This window comes from Mangifera indica, chromosome 12, assembly GCF_011075055.1.
Source record: "Mangifera indica cultivar Alphonso chromosome 12, CATAS_Mindica_2.1, whole genome shotgun sequence".
In the NCBI taxonomy this organism is placed as follows: Eukaryota; Viridiplantae; Streptophyta; class Magnoliopsida; order Sapindales; family Anacardiaceae; genus Mangifera; species Mangifera indica.
The window spans coordinates 12,404,912-12,430,489 of record NC_058148.1 but is presented as its reverse complement, the minus strand read 5'-3'; the positions used below and the strand labels follow the sequence as shown (position 1 = coordinate 12,430,489).

General features: G+C 32.5%; 3 protein-coding genes across 6 annotated transcripts; 2 read left to right on the top strand and 1 right to left on the bottom strand.

Moving 5' to 3' along the window:
* Positions 1-1,348: 1,348 nt before the first annotated feature.
* Positions 1,349-5,400, top strand: LOC123192242 (U-box domain-containing protein 14). The gene is made up of 4 exons (XM_044604722.1): positions 1,349-2,139; positions 2,952-3,068; positions 3,266-3,679; positions 3,767-5,400. The coding sequence occupies exons 1-4, from the start codon at positions 1,864-1,866 to the stop codon at positions 4,841-4,843; spliced, it is 1,884 nt and encodes a 627-aa protein (XP_044460657.1). The 5' UTR covers positions 1,349-1,863; the 3' UTR covers positions 4,844-5,400.
* Positions 5,401-5,757: 357 nt separating this feature from the next.
* LOC123192243 (vacuolar protein-sorting-associated protein 33 homolog) lies at positions 5,758-13,680 on the bottom strand. 4 transcript variants are annotated; one of them, XM_044604723.1, is made up of 22 exons: positions 13,510-13,673; positions 13,378-13,417; positions 13,195-13,275; positions 12,860-13,054; positions 12,642-12,752; positions 12,461-12,526; positions 12,224-12,331; positions 12,073-12,117; positions 11,362-11,418; positions 10,803-10,900; positions 10,387-10,438; positions 10,230-10,286; positions 9,867-9,929; positions 9,656-9,762; positions 8,877-8,999; positions 8,667-8,748; positions 8,495-8,565; positions 7,820-7,900; positions 7,002-7,059; positions 6,711-6,772; positions 6,365-6,458; positions 5,758-6,088 (listed from the first exon to the last, which is right to left on the bottom strand). In XM_044604723.1, the coding sequence occupies exons 1-22, from the start codon at positions 13,623-13,625 to the stop codon at positions 5,999-6,001; spliced, it is 1,857 nt and encodes a 618-aa protein (XP_044460658.1). In that variant the 5' UTR covers positions 13,626-13,673; the 3' UTR covers positions 5,758-5,998. The 4 variants fall into 4 exon arrangements, 3 of the variants coding, with proteins under 3 accessions (XP_044460658.1, XP_044460659.1, XP_044460660.1); XM_044604725.1 differs by lacking the exon at positions 5,758-6,088 and adding an exon at positions 6,104-6,265 and having other exon boundaries at positions 13,510-13,679; XM_044604724.1 differs by lacking the exon at positions 12,073-12,117 and having other exon boundaries at positions 13,510-13,675.
* Positions 13,681-16,445: 2,765 nt separating this feature from the next.
* Positions 16,446-23,051, top strand: LOC123193545 (glycerol-3-phosphate dehydrogenase SDP6, mitochondrial). Its single transcript, XM_044606580.1, has 7 exons — positions 16,446-17,010; positions 19,722-20,195; positions 20,685-21,016; positions 21,317-21,477; positions 21,757-22,015; positions 22,342-22,640; positions 22,716-23,051. Coding segments are annotated over exons 1-7 (1,887 nt in total). The 5' UTR covers positions 16,446-16,649; the 3' UTR covers positions 22,717-23,051.
* Positions 23,052-25,578: the final 2,527 nt, after the last annotated feature.

Here is a 25,578-nt window from a genome sequence, read left to right as displayed (position 1 = left end):
AAAGTTTAGGGGGGCAAAAGGAGATAAAATTTTCAGGCGTTAGGGTTTGGTTAAATCTAACCGGCCATGGGTGGATATTTGGTGTTTCCATAGTTAAAGGGGGGACTTTTGAGAAAACATCAAACCTTGGGTGGGAAATAGTCGTTTGGCCTAAAAAGAAGTTGTCTTAACACGCGCGTACCAACTCTACTTTCCTTTCCTTCTCGTTTGACAATTTTCTCTTCTCTCAGAAGAAAGAAGATGATAGTGGTTCGACGGTCTTGATCTGCTGGTTAAGCGTGGGACCCATGTATATTCTTTTCGCTAATGGTTACCGACTTTTTCTTTTTCGTGATGGGCTTGGTCTTCTTTCTTCTCTTTCTTTGTTGTCGCCACCACGCCCACTACTTCTACACTGCTCCACCAAACACGCCTTCTCTTTATTTTAATTTTCTTCTTAAAAATCCTGACTTTTTCAATGTTTTTCCCCTTAAAAAAAAAAATATTTTGAACTTGATTTCACACTATGTTTATATATATAATCTGTGATTAATATTTTTGAGGTAACCTCACGTCACTTGGATACAATTTTTTTTATTATTTAACCTATACTTAAAGCCATGGATATTAGTCTAATATATATATATATATTATGTTTCTATTTATTTGACTTTTTTAAAAAATAAATAATTAATTTCATTTATAACCCAGTGATAAATTTTACTTGATTTAAAATAGTAAATAATAATGATTCATTTTGTCTTTTAAAGATTTTACAGCATGTTTACTTACTTGTAAAGATCCATATATTAATTAATAATTATTTGTTTTAGATGTTCTATAGTCAATTCTAACCTATCCTCCTAAATTTCTACAAGACTATTTCTAAATTTAGATTTTAAAATATTATAAATTTTTTAAAAATTATAATTATAAATTTATAAACTTCGGCTTTGGCTTTGCGTTGTTTTATCCGCCAATCCAAGTGAAGCCGCCGTTCATAGATTAATCTCCACCGTCCATTGCCAATTCTACGCGGGAAGGATTAACGGTAAGTGACAATGACGCGCCAAAGTTGTCCGGTCCACACAATTGGACGCATTTTAAACAGTGTAGAATTAGCCTTAAATTGGCAATTTCTATAATAATATATTTTTGTCATTAAATTTAAACCCTTTTATATGATAAGCGTCATTATTAATAAATCATAAAAATCAATTATGTTAATTGGGAAATATGGCAATTAATTCATGTTCCCGTTTAAATATAAATTCCAAAAAATATGTGTGCATTTAACAATAAAATTCATAAGAAAAGAAATGGCATAAATAAAAAAAAAAATAGTTGAATATATGTCAATTGCAATGAGGTCACAAATGATCTCAGTTCGCCTTTTACTCTTCCAAAGCTAACACTAAAACAGGAAGACCCAGCATCATTAATCAGTGTATTATCATTAATGAATTATTTAATCAAGTTATAATCCCAATTTTCAACACAGTTATTGGATACAAATTTTCTATAAAATTTTTAAACCCACAAACTTTTTCTTTATTTAGCCTACGTTCCCTTCTTGTTCGTTCTTCTCTTCTTCTTAATTCCACAAAACCCTTTTCAAGTCACTCCATTTTATGATCTGGGTCGGCCTTTGATCCATTGAAAACTTCAATTTTCGAATCAAGTTTTCATTTTTGTTTTTATGTTGGGTCTGTTTCATGGCTGAATTTCGTTGACCCAGTTAAATTACAGCCGACTCGGTTAAAATTATATTTATTTTGTTTTAATACTCAAAAAGCCCCTTTAAATTCATTCAATATTCTCTTTTGAGTATCTATAATTTTGTGCTTTTATTGATTTGGTGGCTCAATTCTGGTGAAGAGAAATATGGGACTCACAAATCCAGGGCCCGAGTTACTGAGTCGACTGGTTAACTCAGTAAAGGAGGTTTCCGAGTTACCCGAGTGCACAAACATGTTCAAGAAAATGCATGGGAATTTGGTGCGTAGAATCAAGCTGTTGAGTCCTTTATTTGAGGAATTAAGTGATAGCAATAAAGAGCTTGGTGAAGAAGAGATAAAAGGCTTGGAACTGTTGAGTGTTGCTCTGGATTCGTCTGTTCAGCTTCTCAAATCGATCTATGAAGGGAGCAAGATATATCAGGTACTTTTGTTGGTTAAATTTTCTGTTTGTTGATGAGAGAATGGAGAGAAAGAAAATTGAGCTGATGTTTTTGAATTTTGTATCATATTGGGTAGTTTGCAATGAAAATTAAGGTCATTTTGTTGAAGTTGTAAATGAGTTTCTTTAGCCCTGTAAAAGTCAATAGATTCAAATTTGTGCCTTTTGTTCCAAGTTTGTAGATTTAAAATTTAAAAGCTTTTTTATTGTAAAATTTCTCAGACTGGACTTTGTATCGCGATTGTGTGTGAATGTTGCGTGTTATTTTGGAACTTTGTCTCTTTCTTTTTTCTGATCAAATTTGAGAGCTCATAAGAATAAGAATAATTAGTGTTGTAAGCTATGGAGAATTTGTATGTGCAGACTTGAGGGGAAAGGATTAATGCAGCCAACCCCAGATAATTTGGGATTAAGGCTTATCTGGTTTTGTTGAATTGAGTTGGAGAACTACTTTGCTGAATTTTCTGTTATTGTTTCCTGGGAAAGATATCAATTTTCATTTGCATGTTGCTTGAGGTCTGTCTCATTGAAGATATAGGAAACAATGCAATTGTTTGAAAAACTGGTTTATGTTTCATCATCTCCTATCTTTAAGGTCCATAAGAAAGCGATCAACCGGTCTTTATATGAACTAAATTTGTGCTGTGTACATTTTAAACAAGCACTTCACAGAAAAAAGTGAAATCATCAAAACTTGAGGCATTATATATTTTTTTGTCAGGTTATTTCATTTTCAGTGAATGAAGCACTTATATTATGTTATATTTTGAATTTATCATGCTTTCATTTCACAGTGCTTGCAAAGGGACAAGATTTCAGCACAATTTCAGGAAATGACTGAACAAATTGAAGCAGCATTAAGCGAGATCCCTTATGATAGATTTGATTTATTGGAGGAAGTTCAAGAACAGGTACCTCAAATACTCTTGTGATTTGTGAAAACTTAGCTGAAATATGCCAGAATTCTTTACTGTTTCATATCCTTTTGAATTGTGCCTACTTCAGAGAGAGATCTTGGTCAGAAATTAGTTTTAATTTAATGTAGCAGTAGCATCCCATGATTTACACAGTGTTGACTAGTATTGCATTTCCCTCCATCCCTTTTCAGATTGAACTTGTGCACATTCAATTCAAAAGAGCGAAAGGAAGACCTGACTCACCTGATGTACAACTGGAACTTGATTTAGAAATAGCACAGAAAGAAAAAGACCCCGATCATACAGTGCTAAAAGGACTTTCAGAAAAGCTGCAACTTAGAACTATCAATGATTTAAAAAAAGAGTCCCTTGCTTTCCATGAATTGGTCATTTCAAGTGGTGGAGATCTTGGAGAATATCTAGAGGATGTATCAACCCTGCTTAAGAAGCTAAAGGATCTTGCTTTGAGTGAAAACCCAGAACTTGGCATCTCTGATGGTGAGAAGGGCTTGATTAAACACAGATCCCCTGTTATCCCGGATGATTTTCGTTGTCCAATTTCTCTTGAATTGATGAAAGATCCCGTGATCGTCTCAACTGGACAGGTTTAAGTCTTACTGCATTTAGCATTGCACAGCTCTGAAATTGTATTAGTAGCTTTTACTAATAAATTATTCTACTTCCATTTGCAGACATATGAAAGATCCTGCATTCAGAAGTGGTTGGACGCGGGGCATAAAACCTGTCCCAAAACACAGCAGACACTGCTGCACACAGCACTAACACCTAACTATGTTTTGAAAAGTCTGATTGCTTTGTGGTGTGAGAGCAATGGTGTTGAGCTTCCTAAAAATCAAGGGACATGCAGAAGCAAAAAACCAGGAAGCAGTGTTTCTGAATGTGATCGAGCTGCTATAGTTGCCTTGTTAGATAAATTAGCATGTGGAAAATTGGAAGAGCAAAGGGCAGCTGCTGGTGAACTCAGGTTGCTGGCAAAAAGGAATGCCGATAATAGAGTGTGTATTGCCGAGGCAGGTGCCATTCCGCTTCTTGTAGAGCTATTATCCTCCACAGATCCTCGGACCCAGGAGCATGCTGTAACAGCATTGCTCAACCTTTCCATAAATGATACTAACAAGGGAACAATTGTAAATGCTGGCGCAATACCTGATATAGTAGATGTGTTGAAAAATGGCAGTATGGAGGCCAGGGAAAACGCAGCTGCAACCCTTTTCAGTTTGTCTGTTTTAGATGAAAACAAAGTGTCAATTGGAGCAGCTGGGGCAATCCCTGCTCTTATTAAATTACTTTGTGAAGGGACGCCAAGAGGAAAGAAGGATGCTGCCACTGCAATTTTTAATCTCTCTATCTATCAGGGAAACAAGGCTCGGGCTGTTAGGGCTGGTATAGTGCCACCACTGATGAGATATCTAAAGGATGCTGGAGGTGGAATGGTGGATGAAGCATTGGCAATTCTGGCGATTCTCGCAAGCCATCAAGAAGGGAAGACAGCAATCGGTCTGGTTGAACCAATTCCAGTTTTGATTGATGTAATAAAAACTGGTTCCCCACGCAACAGGGAGAATGCTTCAGCAATATTATGGTCTCTATGCACTGGTGACTTGGAACAGTTAAAAATTGCCAGGGAGCATGACGCAGAAGAGGCATTGAAGGAACTGTTGGAGAGTGGCACTGATAGAGCAAAGAGAAAAGCTGGAAGTATACTAGAACTCCTCCAACGGTCTGATGTTGTTACACAAATTTCTTGAATTCCTACAGTGCTGCCATTGCGATGAAAAACAATAACTTACACAAACATTTCAGAAAATTGCAAAGTGAACACAGATGTTGAGGCTGTATATTTCAAATGGAGGTGTCTACATAGGAAAGAATTATCCAAGCATATATACATAAAGTGCTTTTAGATTATACATGGACTGCGGTTACCGATCAGTGGACAGAGACCAGAGACTCTACTACTACCAGAAGTTTAACCAGTGGACAGAGACCGGAGACTCTACTACTACCAGAAGTTGCAAAAAGGGGCAGCACGAATCACTCCCGATACACAGGTTCACACAGGTTCTTTTAAAATTTCTGCATACATTTGTATATTTTGTTTAGGTGGCTTAAGACAACTTTGGAGAAATGAGGTAATTCTGTAACTTCTTGATGATATTAAATGTAGAATATAACGGGTGTAAATTTTTACATTCTTGTGATTATGGTAGTTAAAAAAGTCATTGTATTTGTACCTTTGGGTTGTTCTGATTTTATGACAAGGAATTTGAAATTTATGGTTGAAAAAGTGGGATTTTTTGGTAGACTTTTTGGTCCTTGAAGAGAATAATTTGAATTAGATTGTATTTTTTGGTTGCATGAAGTTGATATAAACCTACCCTAACCACCATCTCTAGCTAAAAGAATATGCATATATCACTATGTTTGGTGTCAAAGACTTCTTAAGGCTGTTAATGAATGTATTTCAAACTGATAACTTGACTTAAAGATGCTAAAAAATGGCTACGATGTGCCTCAAAAATTTACCAACCCTATTGAATAAATTCAAAATATTGAAAAATTAAATTCAAAATATTCAGTCAAGTTCAGTGTCGCAGCCAAATTTAGGACCCTAATTATTTCTGGTTGACATATAAATTGAGGACTGCGCTAATACTTGCAATTAATGTGAATACAATATTAATGTCACTACTATTTTATCCCCTCGAAAAATCAATACATTGGATAAATTACTCGAAAAAGTAAAAAAGGAGAGCTATACCAATTAGCATCGGCTTAACATTATCATGACAACAGAGCTCATTTTTTACCAAATGTAAAATTCAAGACACAGAAAATAATTAGTAAATTTGGAAAACTCGGTCAGCTTCAGCAAGAGAACATGATCCATAAAACTTTTCAAGTCAAATAGATTTCTCTATGAATGTTTCTGCCAAGCTATTGCCACTAACAATTTTCGTGGTTCCGACAATTAAATCATACGCCATCCCTTCCTGTAAGCAACAAAGTAGAATGAATCATTAGAGGCGGACGGTGACACTTTCTGTTTCTGTTCATCATATTGGAAACTAAATCACCAAGTCAGGCGCTCTGAACAGCCATGTATGGAGGTTTGTCAAACAGAGTAGTCCGAACTTACATGAAGACTAGAATCATTTTAACAGAGCTGCCTATATTAACGTAAAGACACATCATGGTGTTTTGGCATTCCAATAATATGAATCATTGCTTTGTCTAACAGGATTGCATAAATAAAGCAATTCAGGCACCTGTGCACTGAGAAACCGAAGAGCGGCAATTTCTGCAAATGTTACTCCTCCAATGAAGACTACAAGTACTAGAGAGCGTCTCCCATCAGCTAATCTGAAATATGTTCAGTGGTATTATAATAATAGTAAATGAGATCCAAAACCTAAAATTTACAGATCCCAAAATGAAAATTAAAAGTGGTAACTTGAAATAAGTGTTTTAACAATAATATTTTATTTTGTAAAAATTCCAGCAGAACTACTAAGGTGAAAAGAAACATCAATCAGATGTTTTATGCTCCTATAAGTGAGAGCAGAATAATCATTTGTTTAGCATCCCAACATTTTGATTGAAAATTTCACTTACTTGTCCACGGAGCCGAGGGCCCCCTGCAACATGTCAGATGATGGATTGCTTGAGAACGCACCCTAAAAAAATTATTCAAGATATATAAATGATGGTATATATCAATGTACTTTAAAATGTTATGAGTATGGCATGAGTGAGGAGAGGGAAGAATGAAGAGAGTATGGAAAAGGAAGATTCTCTTATTCAGGATATATATACAGCTTGTGAAAATTTTTTAAAATGGTAAAATATGTCACAGTCAAAAGAAAAAATCTAGAATATGAGTCACAAAAAGAGAAGTGTACTGACTCTCTTCGATTCCATTTGTGGTCCAGGTAACAGCTTCAAAATTTCTTCCATAGGGCGCCTAGGGGTGATCACATTGAAATGCGAAAGGTCATCTATATAAAGTTCACATATAGAATGATATATATTACAAAGTACATCTTTGTAATTGAAAGAGGCTTGTTGGCCCAATGCTCATACCTGATGTTTAGAGCAATATTTTAGTAATTTTTCAAATGACAACATCCATATGTGTATGTTTTGATATGAAAAACCAATTCAAAAGCATTTTGCCAAAGAGAGGATATATGCAAATCCGTGGCATTTTTTAATGATTTAATAATAATATGATTTTGTCTGATATTTCATGAAAGTACCATATGGTTACATCAAGAAGTCTATTACATACCTGTACAAGACCATGCAGCTGAGAGATCATGCATGAAGACAAACATATTATATTACATCTAGTATAGAAATGTAACAGACACCTTACACCCAGGAAAATGATGTTTACAGAAAACACAGCCATTAAACGTCTTATACACACAACAAATTAATCTTTTCCAAAAGTTATGAAAAGTCTTTATGAATTCTCTTTTGTTCCTCATGTGGACAGAGCTAGCTCACCTATTTGTACATCTTTTGACTTTTCTTTTCCTAATAAAATAAATCCTTTTGTCTTCTATAAAACAATTAAAAAAAGTAACCAATAAGCAGAATTAAACAAGATCATCAAGAATGAAACTTTTAGTTTTTCATCTTCCCCCACTTACAAAACTAAAAAATAGGTCAAACAGAAATACAAGAATTAGAACTAAAGCAAACCGAAGTATCCTCACCATCCAGATCGAACAGCATTCTGAACAAGGCGAATACTAAGTGGTGCATATCCGGAAAAGACATAAGAAATATCATTGGGGCTGTAGAATAAGAAAAAAATAAATAAATAAATAAGAAAGACAAGTATTTTAGAAAACATAAAGTCATAATTACTTCATCTACAATATCACACTTTGAAGAAAACAAATTATACATTGTCAACTTATATAGTGAACAGGCTAAAACAATATATTGGAAACTGCAACTAAGCGACACTGAAGAATAGAGACGACTAATTATGAGAGAGAGAGAGAGACTATGTTTTACAGTTTTTCCAATGCCTAAACCAGACCAGTCAGAAGAATATTTTGCTCAGATTAAAATTTGAGAAAAAACATGTTAAAATAGGAAATAAGGGAAGAAAGACTGAAAGCAAAATCCTGCAGGACATATCCTTACACTGCAGGAGCAAAGTCAAGACAAATAAATAACCTGTCAATCCTCACTTGCTTGACCAGATATGAGCATTTTAGCATACTAATAAACAATATACCAGGCCAGTATCAAGGAGAGGTAATGAAACCACCACAAATGGTGGGTGATGATCTATCTTTTCTTACCAAGAAGATAATTCAATAAACATTATAAAAGTATTAAGAAACAGAATAAGATTGTTTGAGCAAGAAGAATAATACTTTGCTGAATCAGTATCTTCAACTACAAGTTGCAGAGCACGCTTGATTGTCAGCCAGTTGCTTTTTGACTCCTGCAGCATTCAGAGCTTGAACAGCCAATTAAATACTTTGCTAAATTCTAATCAACTTGATGATTACACCACTAGTGCAAACAGAAGAAATACTTCTAAACCTGTTTTTTGAGCAATCCGGCTTTCTCTAAATTGTTTAATGTAGCCATGTGCTCAAATCCATAACTGTGGAGTAGCTCCCTCCTATACCATGAACAAAAATACCAAATTCATTTTGGTGCACAATTAAAAGTAGCCACAATGTGACATAGTCAATAAATTTAGAAAAGTCTTGAATAAGAGCCATATAGTATACTACACAAGATACTTGCCTCAGATAATCAAATTGCTTCTTGGGCAACCCTGAATTTGTAACAGAAAATAAGATCAGAAGCCGCAATACTTTGTTAAGAGGTTCCTGCTTATGGATAATTTCTTCTATGTGCTCAAAACATCTGCATTCAGTATCTACATAAGTTCCATGCTTTCAGAAACTAAGAATCAAGGTGATCATTAGTCAATAAACCATATTTTAAACAAGTAGGAAACTGTTCAATCTTAATAAACTGATAAAGATAACAATAAAAATATGAAAGTTTCAGTGAGCTGAAATATATGATTTTATTGGTTCTGCCATATTCCAATGTGGACTTTCAAATGACAGATCCCCATCAACTAGTCCAAAACAATAAATCTATAAACTGGTCTGAATGAGGTTTAGATAAAAAAATCTCAGTGACGCTTATAGCCTTGTTGAATTGCACAAGAGAATCAAGAGATGAGGTCAAAGAAAGCCATTGCTGTCACACTTCTCTCCCTTTCACATAACTTATCACTTTACTAAAAAGTGCAATAATCACAATGCAATCAGTCTAAGGAAAAGAAACATGACATCTTAAATACATAACAACAATTTCTCCTCATACAAAGAGAATAAATCTCTGGTGATTGAATGTGCTGATGGAGCAGAAAAGAGAATGAGTTCGTTATCATGAAATAATGCATGATATAAATAAACAGTGATGGTAAACTAGCATTTGGCAGATTAATGTGACTTGAGTCACAACAGTTCAATCTAGAAATTAAAGGCAGAAGTATAAATTCAGCTTACATGTCATAACTCTGAGCCTCGATGATTGTGTGTTCCATGTCAAGTTGTCCAAGAAACGACGGCTTTGATGTGAATTTTGATAGATGCTGAGCAAGATTTATGTGCCTCTAAAACAAAACCTGAACCAAGTTAGAATCTCAAGCTTGAAGCATTTAAAGAAAGAGCAAACTAACTTTAGAAAGGTAAAAGCCAAATATAAAGGAAAACTTACAGTCATTTCTGGCAATGAGTTGAGCTTTTTGACAAAGTCTTTTAGTTCCGAAACTGTCTGGGACTGTAAGCATCACATTACACTCCATTACAAAGTGTTAGCAGTAGCCTTCAACTATAGCAAAAGTGATGTAACAGGTTTGCTCTATGGCATCAAAAGTTCAATAAGACATCATTTGGTACATTATCACCCAAAAAATTAAAGGCAGCATTCTTATGTCTTACATACAAATACTATGTCTCAGAAAGGAATTATATAAAACCAAATTAGTTTCATTTACAATTACTCAAGTTGGGGACAGCCACATCATTAAGATTAAAACTTAAGCACTTGGAGTAGCTAAATGCCAAAGTATACACTTACTGTAGTAGTCACTTCAGTGTAGTCTTGCTTCATGGATGTTGCCTTTTGACGTAGAACCTGCAATCATACTGCAAATGGCAACTAAGAAATTGAATTGAAAGAAGGAAAGATATTATCTTGTAAGAAAAAAATAAAATAAAATAGAAGACAGATAAACCTGGCCAACAACTTCAAAGTTGAGATCCCATATCTCCTTGAATAGTTTGTCACTGAATTAAACATTAAGCCAAGTCAGACCAAAAGGGAGAGCAGAGAGAGGAAATAAAGAAATTAAATAAAGAAAAGCATACTTTCATAATTATGCAAGTAAGATAAGTTTTTGCTCTGAAGTAGAATTTAAAAGGGTCATGTCAGTCCATCCACCGAATCATTTTTTCACTAAGCTCATGAAAGACAGGAAGAATTATTAAGAATCTCAGCCTGACAGCAGCTGTACTAATTTTCCTATTTGTATCTCTGTCAAATGTCATAAATGTCTCAAACCAAAACCCACATATAGCTCAATGAAAACCACAAAAAAATGTGCTTGCATCACCTAAGGAAATGTGTCATATCAACCAAAGGCTAGCTTACCTTGAATTAAGTGGAATTTTGATCTTTTTTCCTTCTTGTTGTTGCATGCCCATGATTGAGGCATCGAGCTCCACAGAACCATTGTTGATATGCAGAAACTGTACTAAAGCTATTAGAAATGGCTTGTAACAAAATCCAATCACTAGAAACTAAAGGCAACTCAACTCAACTTAAAATATCATTTGGGAACATAGGTATAGATTTTCCCTTGAAGATTTAGCTTTAAGAATTTGAAAACAGAATTATCAATTATTGAATGAGCATTAGGTTCAATCATCTTACATTTCCAGGTACACCCGATATGAGATGACTAGATCACTAATCTTTTTATTAGTAATTAATGTTCCAAAGACAAAAATTATCTCATTTGCCTGACAAGGTTAATTAGTACAACAACCACTAAGAGGAAAAAGGACCTCAGGCAAAACTTCAATATTCCACATATATTTCCAATAACAACTGATCAAACTCATATTAAGATCATGATACAACCAGCATGTAGTGATCTAATAAATTGAATATCACATAATTTAATTACTCCACTAGACTATCAGCTTACCTCATCCAACAGCCCTTCATATGTTAATTGAGAACACATGGCAGTAACCATGTCAACCTACAACCATGGAAAAGTAAATTTTAAGTTATGGCAGGAATACTTGTATATAAATGATATCACAAAAGCACTCAAGACCTAGAAGGCAACACTACTATATGCAATTCTTCTATGTTTTAATAGGATACAATAATATTTTATTAATATTAAGTCCGCTCATACAAACTGATTGGAAAGCAAGCATAATTGTTACTACTTGTGCTTTCTTCAGCCTACAAAAAAAAAATAAAATTAATGACTAGTTTTAAAGAACTAAAAATACAGCCTTTAACATAAATGCACAATGCTACACCTTGAGATTTCCTAAGTTAATAGTGGCAACAACATTTTCCCTTCATAAGATTTATATTCGATAATAAACTTAAAGAATACTCCCACATATACTATATTTTCTAAATTTAACAAGCTCTTTCTCATTATGACATAGATGTCCTACTCAATACTGTAATCAAGTATTTTAATAATCGTTAATATTTCATCCCCCTCTGTTCATTCTACTCATGCACACCAAGTTAGCTTTATTTTAAAGTTCAAGAGTACAAAAGAAAAAAGAAAATTTGTGAAAGAAAAAGGTATGTGGAACAAGCATCACAAGTATTTGAAACAAATAACTACAAGCATGAATATCCATAAGCAATGATAAGCATAATTTACCTCCCTATCAATTAGAATGAGTGTATTTATCTCTGGCACACTCATCTGAATTGTGAACAAAGTAATCAGTACAAGCTAGAAAACATACATAGATAACAGAAAGCAAATATAAAAACTAATTTTCTCAAAAAGATTGAAGCCACCATATTACATCAGATAAAGAAACCGGTTCCTCTGCTTGCATGTGATTTAGAATATCAGCAACATGTACTGATGCTTTTCCTTTGGCCCTCACATTTGGTATTAATCCAAAAGTAAACTGCAAGACAAAGATTAAATGCAAACTCTTAATTAACTGATTAAATAATACCCAAACTAAACGAAATTATTCTTGAAACAATCTTATCAAATAATAGCTCTGAGGCTCCAAAATGGAAACCATATAAACCTCGAGCTTGTGAATAGCTTTTGCAATATGCCAAAGTGAACTTGCATCACCGTCAACTTGCCATTCCTATCAAATCATGAGTTAAATATAGACACTGCATCGCAAGCTTACACTGATAGAAACTATTCTACTTTAAAACACTATTAAGAAAAAGAAACAAGTACAGGTATATTCTTCATACTTTGAGAGCAAGGTCAAGTTCAAATGACAATACATCCTCATCCAGTGGAACCATGTAAAGTGGATACTCCCCTATGGTAATCTTGTCATGTACTTTCTCCTCCTCGAGTATCTACATTATGAAAATAAAATCAAAACTAAAATCTTTGTAAAGTGAATGCTTGTTCAATCAATATCTTAAATACTTAACATCATACCCCTTGAATTAGATATTAATACCTTCTCACAGGCAACTGTATGGCGTGGAACAAAATAAAGAAAGTACTCTCTTTGAAGTCCTTTTGAAGTATCATCACGTATATGAAAACTGATAAACCTCATCAAATCAAGCTGTGGACGAACAAAATAAACCACCTTGGCACAATCAGTCTGAACCGGTTCAGCTGAAAGAAGCCACAATTCGATGCCATACTCCTATTTATCATTAACATAAAACATTACTCTCCTAAATTAGAGTTTACAAAAAATTCAATTCAAAGACAGACCAAACATCACAACTAGTTTTCACCTAAAACATTAACATAACTAAACATTCAACAACTAAAGAGAACTGCCTTAAGCGTAGATGTAGGCACGATCGAAGAAAGTGAGCCGCTAAGTTTCGGATCAATGACCAAACACTTCTTGCCTCGAATCTGCAAATAGGAAAACGACGCCAAATTGAGCTAGAATTGTATCGATAAAGAGAAAACTTCATAGAAATGCTTGTAGATAAAAATATGATCAGTTTAGCTTACATTTTTTAGAATGTTTACGAGCTCTCTCTGAGACTGCTCTCTGTAAAATTAACCGACAAAATAAATTGCAAAACGACAAGTATGGATAGTGAGTATAAGTAGTCTGTTACTGAATATGAGAAGAAAGAGCACCTGATTGATTTGAGATTTATCGGAGCATTGTCCAAGTTTGGAATTTGCGCCATTGATGTCGATGATCTCTTTAAGCTTCTGCTATCTGTCCCCGCGACTGAAAATAAATCCCGCATAGGCTTTCCGGCGTTAGAAAAGAAAGTAATTTCAAAATCTACCCTAACCTTTAGTTAAATCTATATGCCGTTCATAGTTTTCGAATTCTCTTGAAAGTTCCTACCTTCCTTGACATTGACAATGTCATCAATAATTTTTCTCATCGTAAAATTGGTCATACCTATGGTTGGATTTGAAGTAAATTTGTTCGAACTTAAAACGAGCTTAAAATCTTGCTCAAATCAAGATTAGCTCGAATAAGTCCAAACACAAACCCGAATACGAATTAAAAAGTAAAATCATAAATGAACTCAAATTCAAACTCAAACTAATATCATACTTGGCTTACGAGTCAAGCATGACTCGCTTGAACCCTTAGCAAATGATGTTATTTCCACCCTTAACTAAAGATAAAATTAGATTTAATGTAAGTTTATTCAGACTCAAAACGAATTTAACTTTGACAAATCTAAGATAACGAATATGAACTCAATCACAGACATATAATTGAGCAGGCTTAGTGAGCCTAAACCAAACTCGGGCCGAGTCCAATCCAAAATGAGCCAAAAAAGACCTTGACCCTGTTTGGGCTCGGTTTGGCTCGTTTTTAGCCTTACTCGTATGGGCATAGGAAAAAGCCATCGGAATTGTCATGGAAATGTCAAAAGATCAATATTCAACTCTCTATCTCTCTTCTATTCTTGTTTGTGTATTTGGATAGGATTGATAATCTCTAAAACGCAACAAGCATACCAAATATGAACTGAATCCGTGTAATATCATACACGGACGTGTGCCTCACCACACACGTGTAAGTAACATGCAATTGATTAAGCAGGATAGTAGTTAGTTTTTCACCTCCATGTAATGCCTCCACGTTGTTAATGAAGCGCACAACGTGATTCGTAGCTCCGCTTTTCATTCTCTTCGGTTACATTCTTTGATGAGCAGAATGTATATAAAGAACACATCCACATTTTAACAAATTTTGACATTTACATACACCATTAATCGAGCAATTCAGATAAGTTTGGAAGAGCCTTTGCCTTAATGTGCTATTTTATTTTGATGCAATTTAACACTTTAAGCAATGACAGAAAGTTTTACATTTCATACATTTTAATGTTTATTTTATTTTCACATGTTATGTATAGATAGAACGTTTCAATATGTCTAACAAGCAAATGCCACTAAATATTGAAACATTTAATCCAAAAGATAAGTATCACATTAAATATATTAACACAAACAATCAGCTTTTTAAATTATTTACTAATCAATCATAATTGAATTGTAATTATTTATAATTAATAAATACATAATTAATTATGTATATAATCATAATCAAATAATTATATATAAGTTCTTAAACTAATTATTTTTTGTCCATTATTGTTTGAATTTAACCAAATGCCTCAATAATTGTTACATATTCAAACTTATGATATCACTCATACAATGATTTTATATAAAGTTTTGTATAAACAAGACGTGACAACATTCTTATATTGTTATATCTTTCACTCTTATTTTATGTATATATATTAATTTATTCAATTATACTCTTCTATGTTTTAGGCCAAAGGATTATTTTTAACCCAAGTTTTAATATAAAGATAAATATACATCCACAATTTTTTAAAAATTCAAACACTTATCCATATATCAACTGTTATTAGAATTTTTTATTAAGGCTAAAGGTAAAATCATTATTTTATAAATAATATTAAAAATATATATAATTTTATTTCATTTTCTTTTTAAAATTTTAAAAACTCACATTTCCCCTCTAGTTTCAAGATTAAAAAGTAACATCCCCCCAAAATCCCTAGGGTTTTCTCCTTTCTTCGGTCTTCATCGACTGTGGCCACCATCGTCTTCACCTTTAGCCTAACCATCTCCCTCCTTGACAAACGATATTAATGGAGATGAAGTTCTTTATCTCCGTCGACATCATCTATTGAGAAGGAAGACAACTGGGTAAAGATGGAAATGGTGATGACCACCATTGACGAAGATAAGAAAGGAGAGAAAACCTTAGGAATTTGGGAGAAAAAAGTTTTTTTTAAAATTGAGGTTAGGAGGTAAAGTATGAGTTTTTAAAACCCAAAGAAAAAATAAGATAAAATTATGTATATAATTTTAATATTATTAAAAAAATAACAATTTTACCTTAAACTCTAATAAAAAATTCAAACAATGGTTACTTCATAGATATGTGTTTGGGTTTTTAAAAAGTTACAGGTACATGTTTGTTTTTACATTAAAATATTGGTGGAAAATAGTCCTTTGGCCTATGTTTTATATAGAAGATTTTGTATAAACTCTATATAAATGACATAATCCAATTTGAACCTATAATTCACAACCAAATATCCATACTAGGAAATGTTGTCCTTTTTCGGAAGTTTTTCACCATGATTAATTCTTACCTCTTAAGATTATTCTAAAATAAAGAGAAATTCCCGAAGTATAATACACCAATTTTGAGGAGTAAAAAAATGAACTCTATAGCCGTCAGGACATTCCATTTGACTTTCAACTTCGTGATTTCATTTATGATATGACCGGACTAGATTAAACGGTTTTAATGCTTACTCGCCACTATTATTTAAGGGGAGTCACGGGCCATGCACCTTTGCACTTGCGACGTGTCGACGTGTTTGACCCCCTATTTTCTTTCTATAATTCCTTTTTTTAGTACATATAATTTTACTTTACTAAAAACTCCTTATACTTTCTCGTATTACCATGGACAAACCAAACAATTCAAACAAAATAGATTTAAACTATTTTCTTTGAATTTGAATACAATATTTCCAGATAAAAAATCGATAATATTCAGCCTCAAATCAGTATAAAAGGGACGCAATGTCAACTTCTTCCAAACAGTGATATTTCGGTAAATTTATAAAATATTCCCGTGAACGCTTCCCAACGCAAACTCCGTTTTACTCTTTCCCATAACTCGGATCATCTTCTTCTTTGTCCCACGTTCTGCCAAACTCCTCGTATACTCGTCATCCTGATTGTTTACTGTTTACATGTCGTCCACTCGCATTCGCCGTCTCGGCCCCGCAATCGCAGCCGCGGCCGGCGGCACCGCGATTCTACTGAGCGCTCCCTCGCTCTCCGGAAACGACCGTGGAAATTCTTCCTCGCTCGACGTAATCAGGCGTCAGATCAACGACTCAAACGGTGTCGTTCCGTCCCGAGCCGTTCAGGAATCTTCTTTGATCGCCGCTCACTCTGCTAATCCGCTTGACATTCTCGTAATCGGAGGTGGTGCCACCGGCTCAGGCGTGGCTCTTGACGCTGCCACGCGAGGCCTCCGCGTTGGACTCGTTGAAAGAGAAGATTTCTCGTCCGGTACGTCTTCACGATCAACGAAGCTGATTCACGGAGGTAAGTGATTAGATACACAATCATATTTTTGTTATTGTTAAATTGTGAATGTTCCTTCGCATATAATTTCGGTATTTTTTTCCGAATTTTATGAATGAATTCGTTTGTTTATATTTAGTCACCGTTTGGCTAGTATTAACACAAAGATAGGTCAGACCGGCTATAGATAATTATGGTGCATATATTTTTTTTATTGTTTGGTTAAACTAATATATTAGACTTTTTTTATGCTATCAAATTATTAGCTTAATTGATCAAATTTTGCGCTGCCTTCTGAAAATATTATTTATCTTTCTTGTTATTTTAAATTTGAAAATGTGATTATAACTGAAAATGATAATATTGTTATTTTAATTGAAAGTAATATTTTAATTGAAAATTGAAATATTTTTGCCATAAATATTTTAAATGTAATAAAATTAAGATTATTTTGTTAATTTATCGGTACTTGATAAATGTGAAAATCCTATTATCCTCTATATTAAAAGACATATCAATCTTGATAATATAAAAATATTTTATTATCTATAAATTAAAATAAAAGGTAGATTATTGGGGTAATTTCGTTATACTGAAACAAACACTCCTAATAATATATTAGGATTTTTCACTTAATCAAATTAAAAAATTAATCAATTATATTAATTTTTTTCAAGTTATCATTTTATTATTGATATATTTTTTCTAAAATATTTTATATATTACTTTTTTTAATTAAAGAGTATTTTTGTTCTAAAAATTTTAAAAAGAGTAAAATTATAACAAAATTAAAATTACTTTAATAATATTTTAATATCTAAAATAAAGGTGGTTCATATATTAACTTTCACCTCACTATGGTAATATAAGATTATCAGAATATTTTGTTATCCCACAAACTAATAATAAAATATAGATTACAAATGCCCCTTAGGAGGCGTTTAGTTTGAATAATATTTTATTATCAAAATTGAAAAATTACTTTGGTATAAATTATTACTATGTTTGATAAAATTTGATAAAATAGATAGATATAAATAATTATTGTGTTTGATTAGAGGTAATAAAAGAATATTAGTATATTGTTTTAAAAAAATGCCCTTAGGTATAATTATTCTAAAATATTTTGTATGTCATTTGTTATATTAATTGGAAATAAACTTTTTTTTGTCTTAAAAAATTAATAAATAAAAATATAATTATAATAAAATTAAGATTATTAAGGTAGAGTTGATAATCAAATTACTCCTTATATTACCTGCCGCATCACTATTAATAATAGAAGATTATCGAAATTTTTTATTATTTATAAATCAAATAAAATAATGTAAATAATAAAAGATAGATTAATAGAGTAATTTCTCAATCCCTTGAACTAAACAACCCCTTAGTATTACTTTTTATTATCAATGTGGAATGACAAGTAATGTAAAAGATAATTTGATTACCAACTCTATTTTATATATTGAAGAATTATGAATGTAATTTAACTTTGTTATAATATTATCATCACTTATTAAATTTTTATGATAAAACTACCCTTGTTTTCAATCAAAATATAAACAACCTAACTAATAATTTATTTAATTTCATTATTTAACAAAATAATAAATTACAAAAATAATTCAATACATTATTTTCACTGAACACAATGCTAATTTATAATAAATAAACTTTTAAGGACATTTAAGATTTTAAATAAAATAATATTTTAGTATTTTCAATTACTATCAATCAAATACAATAATTATTTATACATGTTAGTTTTATCAAACACAATACTAATTTATACCCAATAATTTTCATGTGATATATCTTGTTGGCAAATAATAAAAGATTTTCTGCATCAAACGCACCTATAGGAAACAATTGCAGTAACAATAGTGTATACTATCATTGGAGCATTCAACATTATATTAATTCTGTTTACTAGAATATTAAAGTTAATGTGACAGTAACAATAATGACCCTTTTTGCTGCTTCTAAAATCTTATGAATGTAAGAACTCCTTGAATTCTAACAGAACTTTCTATTCTTTCCTTTCTGGAACAATATTGTGCATGGATACTGACTGGATGACTTGGTTGTTTGGAGAGATATATTCTGAGTCTTTCAGTATGATTCTGGTTTCCTTGTGACGATGTTGTTGTTGCTTAACTGAAAATAAAGGTGACTTTGTCTAGCATGATGATTAGCTAGCTGGACTGAAAGCCTATGTAATTAGTGTGTTTTTGGGCTACATACATTTATTTAAAAAATAACCGTTTATGGTACTAATTGTTATAGATGTAAGAGAATCCAAATGCTTATATGATACGGTTTTACCAGACTGAATTATGGATGAGGTGGTATGACTGTGCTATGCAAGACATTCCTTTCAAATTTAAAGAAATGGGTAACTTTGGACTCATCAATGTTTGGCAGTGAAAAAGTCTTACTTGTAAATGTTCATTTATGGGCATAATGATTTTCCTTGCACATGTGCTGACAGTAGAGTTGTTTAAGGTATTCTAATTGGGTTTAGAAATTCAGAAATAGTCTTTTGATATGAAATTTATACATTCTCTTTTTCCGCTAAAAGAATGTATTCTGTCTTAACTGGCAGGCTGAGTTGCAATAAATACTTACATTTTCCTGTAAATACTTATTTTATGATATATGCAAAAGGACTTGTGACCATATCTTTTGTTTCTTTCTTATTAATTACCTATATATTTGATAATATATGGTAGGAGTCCGCTACTTAGAGAAAGCTGTCTTTAACCTAGACTATGGGCAATTGAAGCTCGTATTTCATGCACTTGAGGAGCGTAAACAGGTTATTGACAATGCACCACATCTCTGCAATGCTTTGCCTTGCATGACACCCTGTTTTGACTGGTTTGAGGCAGTATACTACTGGATGGGCTTGAAAATGTACGATTTGGTCGCAGGACCACGCCTGTTACATCTATCTAGATATTATTCTGCACAAGAGTCTACTGAGCTCTTCCCCACTCTTGCTAGGAAGGGTAAAGATAGAAACTTGAGGGGCACGGTGGTTTACTATGATGGGCAGATGAATGACTCACGTCTTAATGTTGGATTAGCATGCACTGCTGCATTAGCTGGTGCAGTGGTGCTTAACCATGCAGAAGTTATATCCCTTATTAAGGATGAGGCTAGCGAACGGATAATTGGTGCTCGAATTCGAAACAACTTATCAGGTAAAGAAAGCTTTTCCTTTCTATATAATTATATTAGCTAAACTTTTATCAGTTTCTAATTTATTTTTTTTAATTTTTATTTAATTCCTTGCTAGTTCACCTAAATTTTGTTCATGTTTGACACAGTATATAGTTGTCTTTTCATGACTCAATTGTATGTTCTTGTTTTCTTTGAACTATTAATAAAATATGCAAAAGACTTCTAATCTATTAATCAAGGGAATCTGAGATTAAAGAAATATTTGGCTGTAGGAGTCTGAATTTTTGGATTTGTATTTTGGGCAAATTTTGAAGTTCTTGATTGACAAGTGCATGCATTAAAGTTAGCTGAAGTCACTTTGCTTCATAAAATCACACACATGGATACTGAACAATGCTTATCAGTTTGTTGCTATAATTTTATGTTAGTGGTGTGTTGAAAGTTTTCATGTAAAAAGTGGTACTAAATTGATTGCGTCATGACCCTCACTGCATATGATATGTTACCAGGCAAAGAATTTGACACGTATGCGAAAGTCATTGTGAATGCGGCTGGGCCATTTTGTGATGCAGTTAGGAAAATGGCTGACAAAAATGTGCAAGCTATAATCTGTCCAAGCAGTGGTGTTCATATTATTCTACCTGATTACTATTCTCCTGAAGGAATGGGTTTGATTGTTCCTAAAACCAAGGATGGACGTGTAGTTTTCATGTTGCCATGGCTGGGAAGAACTATTGCTGGCACGACAGATTCTAGCGCTAGCATAACTTTCCTTCCAGAACCACATGAAGATGAGATTCAGTTTATACTTGATGCCATAAGTGATTACCTAAATATAAAGGTATGAAATTTAAGCAAATCAGACCCCTTGATTTTGTGCAATCGTTTAATTTGGCAATTTCTTTCTGAATCAAACAGGGACACTCATACATACTGTTTTGTCTGCGGTTCATCAGTTGATTATCGTTTTTCTGGTTTTTGTCAGTGGTTTATCAGTTGATTATCATTTTGCTAGATATGGTGTCTAAAAATTCTCAGTAATTTAATGCTTTTAACACTAGTGACTCAATTTATCTCATTCATTTTTCCTCTCTCCACTCAGTCTGCTTGTGGATACTTAAGTTATGGTGAAAAATAATAGGTACGACGCACAGATGTTCTTTCTGCTTGGAGCGGTATTCGACCATTGGCAATGGACCCATCAGCAAAGAATACTGAGAGTATCTCCAGGGATCATGTTGTATCTGAAGATTATCCAGGTTTGGTTACGATTACTGGTGGAAAGTGGACAACATACCGAAGGTAATGTTTGATCAACTTGGCTGATAGTATTTTTAACTAATTATTAGAAGGTTTCCATATAAAGGATAGTTTGAATTTGCAGATGTAGAGTTGTTTCCTATCTCTGATGCATGTTCTATAGTTTTGGTACCTTATGTAGTAAGCTTTTCCCGAGTGATATGTCCCTTTCATGTTGACCTTTTATTAGACAAAATTTTTCTATTTTCTCCTTTTAGTCTTTCTTGCCTCTTTCTTTTTTTCTCTGCACATGAGTTTTGTGCTTACTAGAACCATTTGCAGCATGGCAGAAGATGCAGTTAATGCCGCTATAAAGTCTGGAAAGTTGAGTCCGAGCAATGGATGCTTAACTCATAACCTGCGGCTTATTGGTGGAGATGGATGGGAACCATCACATTTCACTGTTCTTGCTCAACAATATGTACGCATGAAAAGGACATATGGTGGTAAAGTTGTTCCAGGGGTTATGGACACTGCTGCCTCAAAGCATCTGTCCCATGCATATGGCACCTTGGCAGAAAATGTCGCTACCATAGCTCAGGTTGGTTTGCCTTGCTCTGTATGAATTAAAATTTAATACACAAACTTAACCCTAGATTCCTAATTATTAGAAGGAACTGAATTTGAGATCATTTTTTGGATATTGGAGTGCCCTAAGTATAACAAGTTTTGAATTTTATTGGGTTAAGTGCTGCCGAAAGTCTAATTACCTTTTTTCAATATCCATGGTAAGTAATATCCTCATTTGCACCAATATTATCTTTTCCATGTGATAAGATATTGTACAAAACATGGTGGTGCATATGATGTATATCTTATTGTGACGTCTTTTTGGTGGTTAACGTAAATCCATCATTTTAATTGTAGAATGAAGGTTTGGGAAAGAAGCTTGCTCATGGATACCCTTTTCTAGAGGCTGAGGTTGCATACTGTGCTCGATATGAATACTGTGAATCTGCTGTAGATTTCATTGCTAGGAGATCTCGGCTTGCATTCCTTGACACTGATGCAGCAGGCAGGGCATTGCCACGCGTGATTGAGATATTAGCCAAGGAGCACAATTGGGATAAGTCAAGGCAGAAGCAAGAGTTTGAAAAGAGTAAAGAATTCTTGGAGACCTTTAAATCCTCAAAAAACGCTCAGTTCCATGATGGGAAGCACAAATAGTAAGTACCAAAAAGCATCCTCGTTCACTTAGGTAAATCAAAAAACCCCATCCTAAACTTTTCATTTTATTTTAGGGTCTTAAGTTCAGGAATAAGCTCATTTTTTAAGAGATTGATATTGGGTTCATATCTCTTCAAGTAAATCTCTAAGGTTATGCCGGTATGAGAAAAAAATTTAACAGTTTCACGGAGAACAGATTATCTATACTCTTCAGATTTTCCTATACCATTTATGACAGGCTCATTTTTGGAATACAATTCACTCACTTTTGAGCTTGTGTGGTGTCTATCAAAATAATGGTCCACTTTCTTCTGCTTGTTACTGAAACTAGTGAAGAATTGTGACCATGTTTCAGTTGTCGGTTCTTTTTCTTGTATCTCAATAAAGAAATATAGAATTGCATTGAATTAGACTTGGTTGCCAAGCTCTTGTTTCTTGAGATAAGACTAAACTCCTTTGTTGTGCCATAATAAATTTTAATTTTTTATTTCTTTATCTTCACTAAAAAAACTAATCATAAAGTTTTAACCAAATAGCCTATTTTGTGGTTTGCATCATTAAACACAGTTGTTTCTCGTATTCAATCAAACTTTTAATTTTCATTTAGACTAAATAGATTAAATGACTATTTCTTACTCATAAAAGTTTAGGAATTCTGATAGAGTTGAACTAATGCTAAGACATTTTTAAGAGAATTAGGATTAGATTAGAATGAGAAAACCAAATATAACCGAAGATGTCTTACTCTACTCAAAATGATAATAGGTGTTTTTTTTTTCCTTTCGACCACTCATTATTATTAATCTAACCTATTATGGAATATCAATACTGTCATGTAACCAATTTTTGATGTAGAGGATTCTAAGTTAGGATAAACACAAAACATATTTTTGATTAGAGATTAAGAATAGGGTTACTAGTTAAGAAGGAAAGAAATAGGTTTATTTTGTCGAATAAAGGAGGTTCTCGATGGAAGTTTTGGAAAACATGTTTATTAAAAGAGGATTCTTTATTAAGTTTTATATCCCTTTTAAGATAAGACGGTTTTTATAGAGAAATTTGATTATACAATTATATTGGATTACATTATTTTTTACATCATAAAAGACATTTTTATGTGTCAAATATAAGCTAAAGATACAAACTTTTGACAAAACACTAAAGCAGAAAAAATAAAACTATAACATGATAAACAAAGTGTTGGACATGTGACAATATATTAGAAGCGAGATCGAAGATGAGATAGGTGAAACGAATAATAAAACTTTAATTTTTCATAATGTAAAAGGATTAAAAAAAGGTTATTTTAATATATTAAAAATTTAAAAATTAAAATATATAATTTTCTCTTATTTAAAAAATTTATGCATTTATCTTTTCCTTTTTTTTTAAAAACAAATTCCATTATTTGGCTCTACCTCTTTTTCTTTCACCTATTTTTTTAATAAATGCCAATCTCTTAGTGGCTTTTTTTTTTTTTTCCCAATCATATTTCTATGGTTAACTAACTATTTGTCACTCAAGATTTGTTTAAATAACAAATGCTTACCCTTAAATTTCAAAAAGTCAAGTTTTCATTTATCATTCATTTTACTTAATGAATTTTTGTGAATATCATTTTGCATATATATTTTTTTTGATACTATTTGTCTTTTCATAATATCTATATTTGAAATAAACTATAATTTTTTAAAATATAAAGGGTTAATAAAATTTTTAGAAGGCATTAAATATTTAAAAACTCTGGAAATGCTTTTGAAATTTTCATCCCGAAAAATATACAGGCAGTGGCATTCTCATAGTTATGCTTCTGTAATACAATCAAGTGAAGCCAGATTCTCTGGCATCCGGGTTTGTACTTTTGTTTTTTTTTTTTTCAATTGCATGATTCCGCTACCTTAAGCAAGATAACTAACAGAAAAGACAAACAACATAAGACGTTAGGATATCAGAAGATAACCAACATTCATCGTCTCACTGAAGTCAGCCATTGTTTTTATGAGATTTAATATTATGGTTCTGCCTTAAAAATCTTTGTTTCATTTTATGTGAAAAATGAATTTTTTTAAATAAAATACCTTATCAATCAAACGATTTTAGTATCCCTACGTATCTTCAACCATGTTAAATGCCTAGTCAACAGAGCATAAATGAAGAGTTAGACCTTTCATATCCAACGTGATTGTGGTATCCCTGCATATTTTCAACCATGTTAAATGCCTAGTCAACAGAGCATAAATGAAGAGTTAGACCTTTCATATTCAACGTACTTACAAGCCCGCACGTTACAGTAGTCAGATGTTTTTTTAATTACTTTTGTAATATCAATATGGCCCAAGGATTATTTCTCACATGAGTTTTTATAAAATAATAAATATATACTCATAATAAATAAAAAACTTAAATACTTACCTAAATTTTAATCTATATAAAATATCATAATTTTTTTTTAAGTTTACAAAGTAAAATTATTATTTTACTAATAATATTAAAATAATTAAAATTATATTTCATTTTCTCTCTTGTTTGAAAACCTAATAATTTCTTGTTTGATTAAATTTTAATAAATTTACTCTTCTTTCCTAAGATACCAAACCTAAAATTCAATCACTTTCTCCGACAAATAACAACGCAACGAAGAATGAACAAAACAAAATCATCCAAAGGACAATCTTTAGAAATATGAACAACGAGTGTCCTCCAGTGATGCATGACGAGCATCATCCACCAACACACCACGCCAGTCACCAATGACCAAAGGAAAGGGTGAAGAAAATACTTAAGAATTTGGAGAGAAAAAGTCACTTTTCAAAGTTTAAATATAAAATGTAATGTTAATTTTTAAAACCTAAGAAAAAATAAAATAAAATAATATATATTTTAATATTATTATTAATTAATAATTTTATCCTTATATTTAACAATAATTTAAATATA

Bases quoted from the DNA above. Each gene is read 5' to 3' on its own strand.
- LOC123193545 (XM_044606580.1), top strand. From the start codon at position 16,650: ATGTCGTCCACTCGCATTCGCCGTCTCGGCCCCGCAATCGCAGCCGCG. The intron at 21,478-21,756 runs GTAATGTTTGAT...AACCATTTGCAG, and splicing joins AAGTGGACAACATACCGAAG to CATGGCAGAAGATGCAGTTA. The intron at 22,016-22,341 runs GTTGGTTTGCCT...TTTTAATTGTAG, and splicing joins ATGTCGCTACCATAGCTCAG to AATGAAGGTTTGGGAAAGAA.
- LOC123192242 (XM_044604722.1), top strand. From the start codon at position 1,864: ATGGGACTCACAAATCCAGGGCCCGAGTTACTGAGTCGACTGGTTAAC. The intron at 2,140-2,951 runs GTACTTTTGTTG...TTCATTTCACAG, and splicing joins AAGGGAGCAAGATATATCAG to TGCTTGCAAAGGGACAAGAT. The intron at 3,069-3,265 runs GTACCTCAAATA...ATCCCTTTTCAG, and splicing joins TGGAGGAAGTTCAAGAACAG to ATTGAACTTGTGCACATTCA.
- LOC123192243 (XM_044604723.1), bottom strand. From the start codon at position 13,625: ATGCGGGATTTATTTTCAGTCGCGGGGACAGATAGCAGAAGCTTAAAG. The intron at 11,419-12,072 runs GTAAATTATGCT...CCATGGTTGTAG, and splicing joins TCATTCTAATTGATAGGGAG to GTTGACATGGTTACTGCCAT. The intron at 8,566-8,666 runs GTTTAGAAGTAT...TGAATGCTGCAG, and splicing joins CCGGATTGCTCAAAAAACAG to GAGTCAAAAAGCAACTGGCT.